General features: G+C 37.8%; 1 protein-coding gene across 9 annotated transcripts in view; it reads left to right on the top strand.

Annotated features, from left to right (window-relative positions):
- PTPRM (protein tyrosine phosphatase receptor type M) overlaps nucleotides 1–15,594 on the top strand; it is an 827,815-nt gene that overhangs the window by 544,856 nt on the left and 267,365 nt on the right. For 6 of the 9 annotated variants that reach the window (XM_037050333.1, XM_037050337.1, XM_037050335.1 and 3 more), the window contains exons 12-14: nucleotides 1,407–1,680; nucleotides 2,661–2,697; nucleotides 9,113–9,187. In XM_037050333.1, coding sequence (XP_036906228.1) covers nucleotides 1,407–1,680; nucleotides 2,661–2,697; nucleotides 9,113–9,187 — 386 coding nt within the window. The remainder of the gene's footprint in view (nucleotides 1–1,406; nucleotides 1,681–2,660; nucleotides 2,698–9,112; nucleotides 9,188–15,594) is intronic. The other 3 variants (XM_037050338.1, XM_037050341.1, XM_037050339.1) reach the window with 1 other exon arrangement.

The following is a 15,594-nucleotide window of genomic DNA, read 5'->3' on the forward strand; positions in this document are numbered from 1 at the left end:
CCAGGAAGACAAACAGTCCAATTTAAAAATGGGCAAAAGACCTGAATAAACACTTCTCCAAGGAGGACATACAGAGGTTCCCACAGACTGGTGAAAAAGCGCTCAACATCACTTGCCATCAGAGAGATGCAAATTAAAACCACAATGAGCTGTCACCTACCAAAATGGCCATCACCAACAAGTGCTGGCAAGGATGTGCAAAAAAGGGAAACAAACCCAAGTGCACTGTTGGTGGGAATGCAGACTGGTGCAGCCACTAAGGAAAACAGTATGGAATTCCCTCAGAAAACTAAAAATGGAGCTACTTTTTGACCCAGCATTTGCGCTGCTGGGATTATACCCTAAGAATCCCAAACACCAATTCAAAAGAACTTATGCACCCCTATGTTCATAGAAGCTCTGTGTACAATAGTCAAGTGTTGGAAACAGCCTGAGTGCCCATCAGTAGATGAGTGAATGGAAAAACTGTGGTACATTTATACAATGGAGTAGTACTGCACAGCAGGAAAAAGAAGGAATTCCTACCTTTTGCAACAGCATAAATTAAACTGGAAACTATTATGCTGAGTGCAATAAGCCAGTTAGTGAAAGACAAATACCATATGATCTCACCTATAAGTGGAACCTAATCAACAAAACAAAAAAATGAGCAAAATCAGCCCAGAGGCATAGATTCATGGAATAGACTGACAGGAGAGGAGGGAATTGACTGTTTGAAAGAGGATGAAGAGAATAGTCAAAGAATGTATAGGAAGGACCCAGGGACATTAACAATGGTGTGAAGATTGACTATGGAAGAGAGGAGGGCTGAGTGGAAGGGGGCAAAGGGAAAAAATGGGACAACTGTAACAGCATAAACAATAATAAAAATAAAATAAAATCCATTATATCAAAAAATGTCGAAGTCAAATTTTACTTAATGTGAATCATACAATACAGTACTCATTGTATTTTGTGGCTTGTTAAAACTTTATATGCTTTCTTACAAATGTCATAGAATAAAGTAATACATTGCCTTTTTAAAATAAACTTATAGTTAGTATAATTTTATTTATTAGGTAAACTGTTAATTGTCTACAAATTCATCTTTAGTTTCATTTGAGAAAAATATTATTTTTGTGTTCTCCCATAAATGGCAAAAATTGTTATATAAAACTTTTGTAATTATATGAATATTATTTCCTCAAAAAATTGTATTTTGGGGGATGAGAGCTTTGTGACAGGTTCGGCACTTTTTCTCTGTCATTGAGCAAGTGTCTTGTGAGTGTATTTTATGTACTAAGCACTTATTATTGACTAATCCAGTGTATTCTTTGTTTTGGATATCCTTTATGTCCATGCAATTGAAGGCAAAGGGCATCGGCTCAGTTATCATAACATATCACTGATAATTCTTTTTCTTCTAGTGTCTACCAAATAGTTGTTGAGGAAGAAAGTCCTCGAAGAACGAAAAAGACAACAGAAATCTTAAAGTGCTACCCAGTGCCAATACACTTCCAGAATGCTTCCATCCTGAACTCACAGTACTACTTTGCTGCCGAATTCCCAGCAAACAGCCTGCAAGCTGCTCAGCCTTTTACTATTGGTGATAACAAGACGTACAATGGATACTGGAACACTCCCCTTCTCCCTCATAAAAGCTACAGAATTTATTTTCAAGCTGCTAGTAGAGCCAATGGGGTAAGTCTTATAGCTGGCTGTTTACTTAAGCTATTTAAGGTTATTAATGGGAACATAGATTAAATAAGAAAGTAGTAAGAAACAGTCATGCTTTTTTGTGTGTTTTTTTACTTGAAAGAAGTGTGGTATTTTTTTCTGTTTTGAAAATCATATACACCTAGAGGAATTTATGGAAAGAAACGAATATATTCACATTTGTTTTGGTAGAAAGACTATATTGTCAATATGATGGTTATATTTTCAGTTTTTAATTGTTACCAAAAGTTGGCTAGTAATTCTGCTTAGCTTCCTGTCTTATAGGAAAACAGTATAGCTACCACACATGCATTCGGCTCATTTAAAATATTGTGAGATTCACAACATCTGTCTTTTCAGCATATTCTGTCCCATTTCTTTCTTTCCACAAGAGTTTATGCTTCCTATAACTGTGACTAAATTAGCTATCTTTTTTTTTTTCAAAGAGAAAACAGCTTTAGAAAGACAAGATGTTAACAAAATAAAAACTATCGAGTCATTCCTAATTTTTTCCCTATTCTGCTCAGACCAACCCAAAACTCTGATAAGATAACATCATACCCTTGGAAGGGCAGGTTTTCCAGATACGACAGTGGTTTCCCTGCATGGCATGCATCTGGGTGTCATTATTAACTTGACTTTTGCCCGTGAGAAGGGAGGAAATCTGAGACAAAATGTGTCTGCCTGGCGGCCCCTGGCCTCCTTCTACCAACCCTTACTTGCTACCTGTGCAGGCACATTTTGTGTTTGGCTCCTCACTCCTAATCTCCTCCAGAAATGCCCACCACCACTGGTACGGGAGCTGGAAGGTGCATCTGAGCTTAATTCAAGGAGTAGCCATCAGGTGATTAGTGCCACACTTGGAGCAATGCGACCTTCCCTTATCAGTATTTAAACAGAACTGCAGATACTTTTGTCTTAAATAAAACATGAATAGTGATTTCCCCCCTCTTTATTTGACACAGGAAACCAAAATAGACTGTGTTCAAGTGGCCACAAAAGGTAGGTTGAAACTGTGGGATGTTCTCCTGACTTGTCCTTTAAGACTTTAGAGGGTATTTAAAACTTCTTGAAATATTAACTTCATTAATGTGAGTGGGTATGTGTGTGCATGTATGTATGCCTCAGGATCTAATGTCAGCTAACATTGGCAGTTAACTTTAACGTTGACATACTTTTAAAAATAAGTCATATTGCTCTGTTCCAAGCAGTTTTATCTTTTTAAAAATTCTTTTAAAATAAAATTTTATATGATCTCACTACAGATTTTTTAAACCATAGTACCACACAGCGCTACTGTGTCTAGTGTGCATTCACATACGAAGTAGTTCTATGGTCCACATGCTTTGTTTCGTGTTTTAACTGATGATGTGTGTGTCTCTTTGAACCCAGTAATCAGGTGGTATTGTTGTGGAACCTATTTCCCAGACCAATTCAGATCCTGAAAATATGTGCTCGGGAGTGAGCTATAAAAATGGCTGGGCAAACCACCTTCAGCTCACCATACAGCGGCCCCTAAACAAGAAAGAGCACTGTGTGTGCCAAGCTGTCAGGTCATCCTGTCAACTTTGCAGTGTGATTTCAACCCTCACATGTGGAAGTGTATGAGAAAAGGGTTTGAGAAGTATAAAATACTGCATTGAAATGAGGCATTATAAATTAACACTTGTAGTTAAATACACTCCTTCCAACATGGGAGTAACCGTGTGTGCACACTGAGCAAGTTCTGTGTGGTTTAATTTCAATGCGATGGTAAAAAGGCGTCATGGGGTCTGTGGCACCAGATTTGATCAGGTCAGAGGCAGTGGTCTCTCCATGGGATCTGTGAGATAAAAATACCTTGCTTTCATTGTTGAACTGTCAGGCACCAGGATTCGAATATATCGTGGATGACCATCTGCATTTTCAAAATTCTCATTGAATTCTTATATATGAAGATACATGAAATTTGTATTGAGATTGCTTGACAAAGATTTCTTGGTTTCATGTTATGTGCCAGGCAATGTGTGAGGTATTCACCTCATTTGTATTTAGTCCCCATGGGCTCATAATTTTTTTCCAAGAGTCAATTTATGTTGATTTTAAAACACTCCATCTTCAGATATTGTACCTGATTAGTGCTTTTATTTATAGGGATAAATTAATAATAAATAAAATTAAAGATATGGATGAGTTTTGTAAATGTAATATGCTGTTAACTACTAATTATTACAGTATTATGAGGTCTTTGATTGAGATATTGATGTTCTTAGACCTCCAGGTCACTGCCCCTGCTCAGATTGCCGTATTGAATTCTACGTATTGTTGAAGTCTCAAAAGTAAATCCAGTTCCAAGTGCCTAATTTATAATGCCTTATGTTTAACATCACAGCTAAAAATCACTTTCATACATGTGTTCTCATTTATTTCCTTAACATTACTGTGAGAAAGGAGACAAGTACTGCTATTGTTATTCTTAAGGTGAGGAAAATGCATATTTGGGGAGACAGACTGACTTACCAAGGTCCCTCAGCTACTAATCCTCCGGCCCAGGCTTTACCTCAAGTGTTCAAACTCCTCCTGGGTGTTTGTCACTCACGGCTGTCACCCAGCGGAACCTCTCTCCAGTTAGACTATTGCACAGCATAGGTGTCTGTTTTCCTCTTCGTTAGAGTTAAGTCACTGCCCAGTTTATTCTAAAAACAGCGAAATATCTGTCAGCATGTTTATTTACATACTCAAATAATTGTACAATATAAATAGCACACTAGTAAATATGGAAATCTGACGTTTGCTGTTTTCACAATAGAATGAATTAGACAGTGATTTGGATCATTTTCTTCCAGCAGCTAGATTTAATCAATACTGTAATTTGTTTTTTAATTCACCGAAGGATGATTAAGCAATCAGATGACCTGATTGACTATTCCCCACTCATATTTTCTGAGTCATTTGCAAACATTTACACAGCAACAAACTCTATCCAAATAACCTCTTTAAGGGTAAGAGGGGAACAAATTTTAATATTCATTACATAGCATGGTAATTTCTCTTCACAAAACCCTAATGCAGGAGGAAACTACACTGCCCATGCTGTTTTATTTTGTGAGTTTCTGCATGTGCATGTGCAGGGGCAGAGACCGCCCTTTGCAGCACAGTTGGATGCTTCACCACCTTGCAATCACAATGCTTTTCCTCACTCACACTAAACTTTCTTTCTGCAGTGGGGGAAGCGTTTCCGTCTTGACTACTTAGTCATTACAGAGAAATAGTCAGGCCTAATAACTTTACTGGTGCCATAGAGTACAGAGGTTTGAAATTTAAAGAAGTTCAAACATCCTGCCTGACTTTTTTGTCACATATTGCTGACAGTGTGGTGGCTTCATTGAATTTCCAGACACTGAACCATTTTCCTAAGCAATGTTTTGAATTTATAAAGATTTCAGTGTTCTCATGAAACAACTATGGACAAGTATCTTTATATAAAATATTTGGAAGTGGGTATTTTTTTCATAAGGAACTGATTTGTAATTCCAAGTACAAGTATATCTCTTAAAGATGTATTTCATATTACTTATAAATGTAATGTTTTCCTTATCTAATCATATTCCAAGAGTATATTTTGACACTAATCATCTCAAATATAAAGCCTCATAAAAATAGACACAGGAAAAAACCTAAGGCATGTTATTTCATATTGTTAGTGTGAGGGATTGTCTGTATTTTTAAGTGTCCTCCCTTACTTTAGACACCTAGTTTCTTCATAGATGTATGTCACAGTATTTTTATTGTTTACTTAGGCAAGCTCACAACAGAATTCTGTCTCCAGAGGTAGGAAATGATGACACCATTCAATGGCCGCAGACATGAGGTTGGCTGTGCCCTCCAATCACAGGGTTCTTTTATCTCTACAGTGGAGTGAATAGTAACTGCTAGCTATTGTTAAATTCTCCTAATTTTTTTACATTTTTAATCACATTCACATTTTTATAGTTGAATTCTTTTGAAGACCATTTGGTCCACCTGTGTCTTGGCAATCAGTACTTGTGTTTTCTTTAACTCTGACGTATCTTACGGCCGCCTCGTGGTAACTGGTAGGGCTGAAATGCTTTTTATGCTAGTTTTGGAGTACTTTGTCGCTGATCAGTTCTAAACTGACAGGGTCCAGTTAAAAATCCATGTTGCTTATTAAATGAGATATATTCATTCCAAATAATATAACAATCAGTTTAAAATGTTTACTTTTCACCAGTCACAATATTTTCCATACCATGGTGCCAGCTGTGTTTCTCCTTGACAGTATAGCCATTTGGGAGTTTTCTTATACATTTATTTTAAAAATTAATGTTAGTCACAGTGTGTTCTATAAGATTTCCAAGTACAGATACATAGATATATCACCTTTTAAATTTGGAGGTTTTCAGTTCATAAAGGTTTTGAGGATTTTTTTGGTTTTTGATTGTTTACTTTTTTTCATATGGGGATTAGAATCATATAATTCATTCCTTTCCTTGCTAAGATTTGGTTACTATCATTGTAGCTAGAAATCAAAACAAAAACTGCATGAGAACATATGCTAAATTCATTTCAAACATGTTATAGTAGTTAGACCATAAACTTAAACAAAAAGAAAACAAATCATTATTCTAATAGCATATTTTAAGGCAAATTTTCTGTACAAAATTTCACTGTTTTTACATTTAGTGTTTTATTTAACTTACGTTTGCACTGGAATGTGCACATGCTTTCTGGAAGATCTTCAGGAAACTTTGAAGGGTTTCCATTGTTCTGATATGGTTTCTAACTATATTCAGAAATTTGAGTGTTTCTTTTTTTAATCACCATGCTCTATGAGAAATTTCTCTTTTTTTCTGTTCACCATTTTGTTTTAAAAAAATAACATTCTTTCTAGGCTGCAATGCTACAGAATGAAAGTACTCTGACAAAACAACTGAAAAGAATGTCTCAGCATAAAACTAAGAATTTCTTTTAATTTCTCATGTTCGATACAAGAGAAAACAAATTGTATAGTGAGACCACTCACATATGCTAATCTGCCATCATTGAGCTATGGATTTAGAAATGGAAATATAACTATGATATAGATTTGTCATTCAGCATTTTATGGTGACAATATTTTCTTTTCTTGATCTGAAATAGTCTTTATAATGTACATCATGAGTGCACTAGGGCCCCTGGGAAGCTCCTAAGTTAAAAAAAAAAAAGACCTTTTAAACTTTTTCAGCCCTACATATTGCGTAAATTTATTTGACCCAAATTCATTTTTAAAGGAACACTGGAGTCATGTACAACTTAGTTGAACAAATACCGGTTCATCAAATTCCAGAGGATCCCACTACATGCAACTCAGATGGCACTTGGGAAGTCTGGGACATGGAATGCATTCTTCACTGTTCCATGCATACCTTTGTACCTAAGGGAGACCCGAAGTTGATAAAGCACAGGATTAGAATTTCTGACTTTATTTCACCAAATTTAGTGATTTTCTCTTTAATGCATTTCTACTGATATTTTAAGATAGAAGACAGCAAATAATTTTTATGTAAAAGGCACATTGTAAATATTTTAGACTTTGTGAGCTAGATGGTCTCTTTCATGACTACTCAGCTCTGCCGTTGCTGTGCGAGAGTAGCCATCGACACTGCATAAACAAACAAGCACAACTGCTCCAATAAAACTTTATTTGCAAAAACAGGCAGGAGGCTAGCTGACCGCTATTTTTAAACTTGTAACATAATCAAGTTTTTTCCTTGTAACTACAAATAATAATCACAATTATTATTACAATCACAATGAAGATTATTCAATCACAATTGAACACTCTACAATGAAGAATATAAACATCATATAGAAGCCCTTCCTGATATCTGTAATGTGCTTTTTTATGGGAGTTTTGAGCCTCAGATTTCAGTGAGCCTTCCTTTTAGTTGTGAATACATGTCTGCCCATCTTAGCCATTTTCAAATAACATTTTGTTCATTTTGTTTTACATTTTTCAGTATTGCATAGTTGCTCCATTTTTGTATAAGACAATATAATGTTTCAAAAGTAGGACAGGTACAATTTTCCTAAAACAAAAAACATGTAGGAATGTTGGTTGAATAACTAGTCTATGACCAAGCAAATGTATGTATGTATAGACTTGAAATTGGTACCAACTTTGTAATGAGTCTGACAAATAGCATTTTGCTGTTCAAAATTTATTATATCAGCATGCAAAATTGCATACCGTACCATATCAAGAAAATTATCTTTGTAATACCCTGGGAGTTCTATTTTCTGACCCAACTGTTAGCTTATTCATCTTGCTTAGCAAGACTAGAAAGTTTTCATTAATAATGTGGGAAAGACAATTATACCACTTTAAACCCAGTTGTTGCAGTTGTCTAGTTACAGGAGCAGCACTGTTTGAACGGTACAGGGGATATTTCAAAATATTATGCAGCAGCAGTTTTGGGTTTAATTGTCTGCAGATGGTAGATGATCTATTTTCCTTACTCGCTGCCACATTTCTAATAGCACCCAGGCTGTTCCATGTAAATTAGTAATCTTTCATGTAAGCCTGTCCTTAATTTTTCAGTATTTTTTCTTTGCATCATTTTCCAGCTGTATCATGTTAGAACTGATGTTTTAGTTTTCTATTTTTTAAATATCTGTGTGTCATAAATGTTAACCATTTAAACATAACTACTGAGCTCTCCAGCCAAACCAGAAGCCCACCTGGTCCACTTCAGGAATCTAAATTATGTCTGTGGTCACATGTTAACTGTGACAGCTGCAGCAAAGGCAGCAGTTACTTTTCATTTTCCTCAGCAACGCTTTGAGATGCATTTTTTCATTCTCTTAATGTGGCAAAATGAGGCTCCTAATAGAAATGTTCTACATGAAATTTAGTTATCAGAGAGGTTTTTCTACATAAAAATTTTTAGTGAAAAAAGATAATGTTCTTCGCAAAGACCATTTTAGCAAGAAGAGAAAATATTGTGACTCGAGCAGTAGAATTTGAACTAACCAAATAAATTTTGAAAGCTTATAGTTTTGATGATCAGAATTAGCAATGAATCTTTACACATCATACTCAATAGCTATTGGAAACATTGTTCAGTCTAGAGCCTTGTCCAGGACTAATGTGTTTGTTTTCACTTTTTTCTTCAGTTGATCTAGCCAGAATCTCAGCTAAAGCTTACGACTGTGTCATAGTTAGAAATCTAACTGCCTGACTAAAGCTTGTTTAAGGGAAAAGAATTCAGAAAATTCAACACCTTGCTATAAGTTTTTTTTCCTTCTCTTTTTGTTGTTGTTGGAACAAAGTTGAGACAATGTGATATACTGACCGAGATTCTCCTTGCTAGCCTAGCTTCAGTCTGGCTTTTTCTTCCCTCATGCATGCTGACCTGGGAATCTTCCTTTGCCATAGCTGCGATAATCGTGACTCAGCTTACAACACCTTACATTCGCATCGCCCCTGCTGCAGGCGACGACCAACTGACAGGTCAGATGTTCAAGTATAGATGAGTCATCTTGCCCATTTCCTGCTCATTTTTTCTCAGCTTCCTTTCCCCTCTACATTTCCTCCTTTGCTTAAGACTTGTCTACAGTGTTTCAGATTCTTGGTACAGACCTGTGCCATTAAATGAAGTGATGTGCTTGGCCTCTTCTCTGTGCACATTTATATCCATGCATAAGCACAACTCCACTGCATGTTTCCATTGTGTGTTTGTCTGTTGGTGTGTTCCTTTCTAGCCTAACGTTATACAGAAGTGAAATTTGCTGATTTGCAATGGCAATGACATCAAACAGGATTTCCAACCAGATCCATAAAGATGGATTCACAGTAATCCAAATTAAGCTAAAAATATGTTGTGATTTGAGGGTGAGAGAGGTTTATTTTTCACCTTGTAGGATCTAGTTTGCAGACAGTTAGCAGTACACCCAGCTTGTCTACCAATGTTATAAACTGAAACCACTGAACACTGTTTGGGGGAACGCTGTTCTGATAGTTTTTCACGTACCTACAACCAGAGCAGGGCTGATGACATTCCTTTTAGATCCTTGTTTCAAAGCAAAGTATTTATATGAATCAGTGGCACATCTGCAAATCAAATGCGCTGAATAATTTAGGGAAGTTTTTAAAAATCCAAATGGCTTAGAGTCATGGAGTTGAACTGTGTTCTTCTTTATACTAAGAGAAAGTAGCTTGTCCATTCATATTCCCCTTAAAGGCCATCTGTATAAACTCATCTAGGAAAAGAGTCCAGTAAATTACTCCAGATTGAAGGTGAGTGGTCAGAAAACCCCAAAAGACAAACTTTTGTCCTGCAACAAAAGCAAGCCATTGCCAAGATTTCTAACATAATCATAGGGACATGACTGAAATTCAGGTTTCCAAAGGATCATTGATGTCATAGTTTTGTTGCATGTAGTATGAGCATGATTAAAGCTGAGTAATAAACAGAACTGCTTTCCATAAAATTTCTACTCCAGTTGTTTTGTATGTATGAAGTTAAGGAACATACCCCTTTTCCGACATTTTGGCAGAAAAAGTAAAGCTTAACTCATGGCAAAATTTCATAAGTGTTTAGGTTGTTCCATGAGATTATTTTGAAAACTAATGCAACTGAAACTCAGAAAAATTATAGAGCAATCGTTGTAAGGTAAAGAAACGTAGGCTATCCCACTTCTTTCTCTGCTGGAATTCTCTACATATTTTCAGCCCTCTGTTCCAGGCCTACAAGCTATAAACATGTTATTAACAGTTTTGGTTCCCTAGCTTTCAAGTTTGTTTTAAGCATATTTCTTTCACTGATTGAAGTTCTGCTTGTTACAGGTCCTCTCTTCTCCTGAACTTCTGAAATGTTTTTCCCAACAGAGGTACTTAAGGGATAGTGTCTTTCTTACATAAATCCTCCCCTTTAAAGCCTTTACACTTCAGGACTGGCCCCTGGCACTGTGTAGAGTTAGGTGTCAACCTTGAAGGTAATCTGGGGCCCTCCAACGCGTCTGAGCCCGTATGTCTGAGCTAGCACCAGTTTTGCCAGGCAATCATTAAACAATGGATTGCCCTCACTATCATAAAATGAGTATTTATGGGAAATATAGTTAATAGCCCCTTTCTCAGGCCTTGCTTCTAATCTGTTACTTTCAGATTAAGCAGGCTATTTATGAGACATGAAGTAAGTAAAACTGAATATAGCTTGCTCTCTCAAAGTTGCATGATTAGGAAGAAACCTCATAAATTAGCCTCCTACATAAGGCTTTCAGATTCAGTGGGTGTGGTGATTTTGGAACCAGTCTGTGAAGGACACACAGCTGAAGGTGATGCCTGTCATCCCTTTAGAGGCTGCAGATGAGCTACATCATTTACTTTGGTTTATTAGGAATTAAAATGGTCAAGTGTCACAAAAAGCCTCAAAAACCAGGGGAAAACTACTTTTGTTCTTTTTTCAGTATTTACTGCTGGTTTTAATGGTGGTTAATCTTACCCAGATAAGTTCACACTCAAGTAATATTTCTTTTGCATTTTCCAGTGCATCAGCCATCAACTTTGATAGCAGTAACACTGTCTTTTAAAATAGATTTATTTATGAGTCATACTGCAAACTTGAGAATTCATTCATTCAATCACTGATTTGACATTTATTGAGCACCTTCTCTGTGCCTGGTATAGGTCTTCTAACTCTGATAAAGAGTTTCATTTTGTGGTTGCCCAGACTCTTGCCATCAGCAGATTTGTATCTGTAACATCAAAACCTACATGTACACGTGCTCATATGAATGAAAAATTTTTATAATACTTGTCATTTAGCAAGTAAGAAAAGACAACAGTTATGCAGCTAATGAGGGGAAAAGACATATTTCCAAACCTTTCCCATTGTGTCGAGCAGCTTAAAAATGGTCAGTGGGATAGGTCTGAGCATTCGAAACCTATAACCCATCGGACAGTTGGGTCCTTCCTCACTAGGAGGCACATGAGAGAGAGGTGCAAAAGTGCCTTCGGCAATTTGTTTATTTTTTAAATTGTGCTGACATCATGCTATTTGGGGCTATACTTATTTACACTAGGAAGCTTTGATAAGATAGTGGATCCTCTGTGGTTCTTTTGTCTCTCAATGCAGTACGTGCTGGTTAGGTTCTCCTTGCTATAGATGGGACCTCCCTTTCTTGTCTAATGCCAAACAAAAGTAAGCACCCTGGTAAGCTGACCTCAGCACAGGACTGTGCTGGACACAACAAAAAGTGTTCTGAATATCGGCTGAATTCCCTGAATGAATGCAGCTCAGACTGCAGAAGGCTAGTGTTTGGTTAAAAGGTCTTGTCATTGCACTGGGGAGTGTTTCTTAAACTATTTTGTCTTCAGTCAATGGTAAGAACATATCATCACCTAATTCACACACACACACACACACAGGTAAATTTAGCTGAAGACGAATCTTTAGATATTATACTACCTATTCGCTGGATGGGTGAACTCCAATTTGTTCTGTTATCTTACATCTTATTCTAATCCATCTTTAGAAAAATTCTAGCAACCAACTAAATTGATTCATTCCCCACTAATGGGTATTAACCCAGGTTTTAAAAAAAAATGCCTTACTAAACCACTATATTTAGAGGATGATGAAGGGGAACAGAATATGTAATTGGCATAAAAGTCTTATCTACCTCAAAAATCTCACTCTCAAGAGCACACAGAGAAAATTCTGAAAACTGGAAATGCTCCAGTTTCTACTTTACTCTTTTTATTTTGTTATTAATTGCGTATAATATAGAACTGCATTGGAAAGAAAATTAAAAGATGTACATGCTAGAAATTTCTAGCTAGGATGTTAGGATTTCTAGTTAACTTTATAAATATGTCTGGCTATTTATTTTATATTAAGATATTTCTATTTATGATCTGATAACCTAGCCAGCTCAGAGATGCTGTGCAGAATGATTTCCTAAACAAACTTATCATCTGTTTTGGTTGACCTATACATCTAATCTGATAAAATCTGTATCTCAGAGTATTTATAAACAAAGTTACTCCTGGGGTTCAAGTACAAATCAGATATATCAAAGCATGTAGAATTACTTGCTAGATATAATTAGTACTTTAAAAAATAAATAAATAGCCAGCAATTATTATTCCCATATAAAGTTTCAAGTTAGGAGAAAGATACAAGGAGCATATGTCTGTACTGTCAGAGATAAACACAGCCGGACATTGGTTAAAGTGGCGAAAAGAAGTTTCATTCATTATCTGCTGACAGTAGGTGATGGCGCTGAGCTTCACTCTAAGTTGTATAGAGTGAAAGGGCATTGATTGTACTGGGCATTTTCACTAGAGAATGAAGGAGAGGACGGATGGCAAACAGGGACTTCATGGAGTCAGGGAAGTGAAGTATACAGAGAGCTAAAAGGGCGTGTTGATGTGTGTGAAATCCATCCAAGTTTGCAAACTGGTCCTGATTGAAGACAGGTTCCCGTGTCCCACAGAGGCTGGGGGCAGGACCTATTCAGTGGAACAGGCAGTTTTGGGGGTAGCAAGGACTTTTCTCGGGCAGACACTGTAAGGGAGACTAGGGTCACCTAGGGGTGAGACATTGAGCTGTTAGAAACTATGTTAATGTTTGTTCAAGTCTTTATAGATCAAGGTTGGGGTCTAGTTGAGAAAGGGCTCAGAGGAGCCTGGCTAGAGTTTGGCCAAAGAGATGATTTTCGTCACTTCTCACTCCTTCCCTTGTGAAGAGCAGTGAGTTATTGAATTGATGACATTGAAGAAGGAAGTGAGGATATTTGATCAATTTCTTGTCCTTGTCCTCGGGACACACATTTTCTTTTGTGTCAAAAAGGGCTCCAAAGAGCCTGACTAGTTTGATAGCAAAGAGAAGCTCTGTCAGCATGAAAAAAGCTATTATGAAAAAAAAATCCCAAGGAATGTCTTTTTCTCCTTAATGTGACCCTTAAACAAATATAGAGCTTTTTCGTATACAATCTAAAGCACAGAAGTCACTGCAGTGCATCCCACTGAGGAGGACAAGCAACTGCAGTATTCGCGGAAACCTTCTGTGTTCTGGGTACCGTGCTAGGGACTTCCGCATGCGATCTCTCACAGACTCTTCACATCAGCCACCTGAGAGAGACACTTCCGCTGAGAAAAGGGAACGACACTTGCACAGGCCCAGAGGTCTGATGATTCAGTTAAGCGACAGATAGAAATCTGATTCCAGGCTTTGCAACTTGGCCCCGTGGTCCTTCCACCTCAGTGTCTGTTTGAGCATCCACCCCCCCTTTTGCCCTCAGTGTCTCCTCCTTCCTCCTGGGCCATCCAGGCCCACCTAGCTCTGACACCCTATGCAGCGCTTTCAGGTAGGTTCTCACTAGCACCTGGACCCCTTGGCTCCTGCCCGATTGCTCTCCACCACACATCCTGCTGATCCTCAGCCCTGAGAAAACCCCATCACCTGCTTTCTGAGCTCCTGTTGCCAGACTTCCAGTCACTGCTGGAGAAATGGCAGCAACAGGCAGGTTAATTCTACTGAGGGACATGCTTTGTCTCCCACCCCAGGTACTGTCTCAGCCCTGTGGGGCAGGAGGTGGTAGTATTTGGGAAGGCAAGAGCTCTAAACCCTTCACTCCGCAAACGCTCATTCATTCTGGTGGCTCATACGGACCACCAGAAGTGGGAGTCCTATACAATGACTGGCCCAGTGGTTCTCAAACAGTGCTCTGTGGGTTCCATGGAAAAGCCTCGGGAGCTACTTTTCATCCAAATCCCAGCCGTGCCACTGACCAGCAGAATGCCTTTAGGCAAGTTGTGTTGCCTCTCCATACCTCAGTCTGCTCATCTGTGAAATGGGAACTGTATTTTCACACCCAAAAAGTTGTCAAGATAAAAATGAACAAGTAAAATATTTAGTAAGCCCTTGATAAATGTTAAGAATTATTGTTTTCTTACCTTTTTAGTTATGGGAAGAATGCAGACTCTTTTATTTCTTTTTTAAAAGACTTTATTTATTTATGTTTAGAGGGGAAGGGAAGGAGAGAGGGAGAGAAATATCAATGTATGGTTGCCTCTCATGTGTCCCCTGCTGGGAACTGGCCTGCAACCCAGGCATGTGCCCTGACTGGGAATCAAACTGCAGTTGTTTGGTTCTCAGGCCCACGCTCAATCCACTGAGCTACCCCAGCCAGGGCCAACTCTTTTATTTCTTCATTGAGTAACTGAGCACATACCACCTGAGTGTCTGCTGTATGCTAGACACTGCACTCGACTCTTAGAGTGTCTTAGAAATACTGAAAAAGTTCACCCTATCTCCACACTCACCTAACCCATGTTCTGAACCCCCCACAGCTTTCTCTCTCTGTATGTAAAAATATACAAACATATACATACACAATTTTTTCACTACCATATATACTTAACTATGAAACTTACATTTTGCAATTACTGTGCCATAAATTCTCCTTCAAGCCAACACATACCACTCCTAAGGCATTCATTGTAATACTTGACTATTGTTTCTCTGTAAAGTATGGATAAATATTAGGATCTGTTTACTCAGACTTTTGTTAATGGGCATTCAGGTTTTCATCAGTTTTTTTTTCCTACTAACAACAGACTGGAATAAACAGCCTTCTATATGTGTTCTTTCTATTCGAACTTTTATTTCTAAATTATTCCCAAATGTGAGTCAAAGGGCAAGTTTGTTTTTGTTTTTTTTTATGGAACTGAGCAGATTACCTTCCTGGGCAACTGCAGCAACCCACCCTCCCACTAGTGCCTGTTAAGTGTCCCTCGCCCACAGCTCCAGGGGCCCAGGACGTTCACAGCCTGGTGTGTCCTGTTCGGGGTGACAGTGATACTCCTTTACCAGAGGTGAGAATCTTTGCCTGTGTTTATTAGCTACTTCCATT

This window comes from Sturnira hondurensis, unplaced genomic scaffold, assembly GCF_014824575.4.
Source record: "Sturnira hondurensis isolate 20B ecotype Veracruz unplaced genomic scaffold, ASM1482457v3 Scaffold0006713, whole genome shotgun sequence".
Taxonomy (NCBI): domain Eukaryota; kingdom Metazoa; phylum Chordata; class Mammalia; order Chiroptera; family Phyllostomidae; genus Sturnira; species Sturnira hondurensis.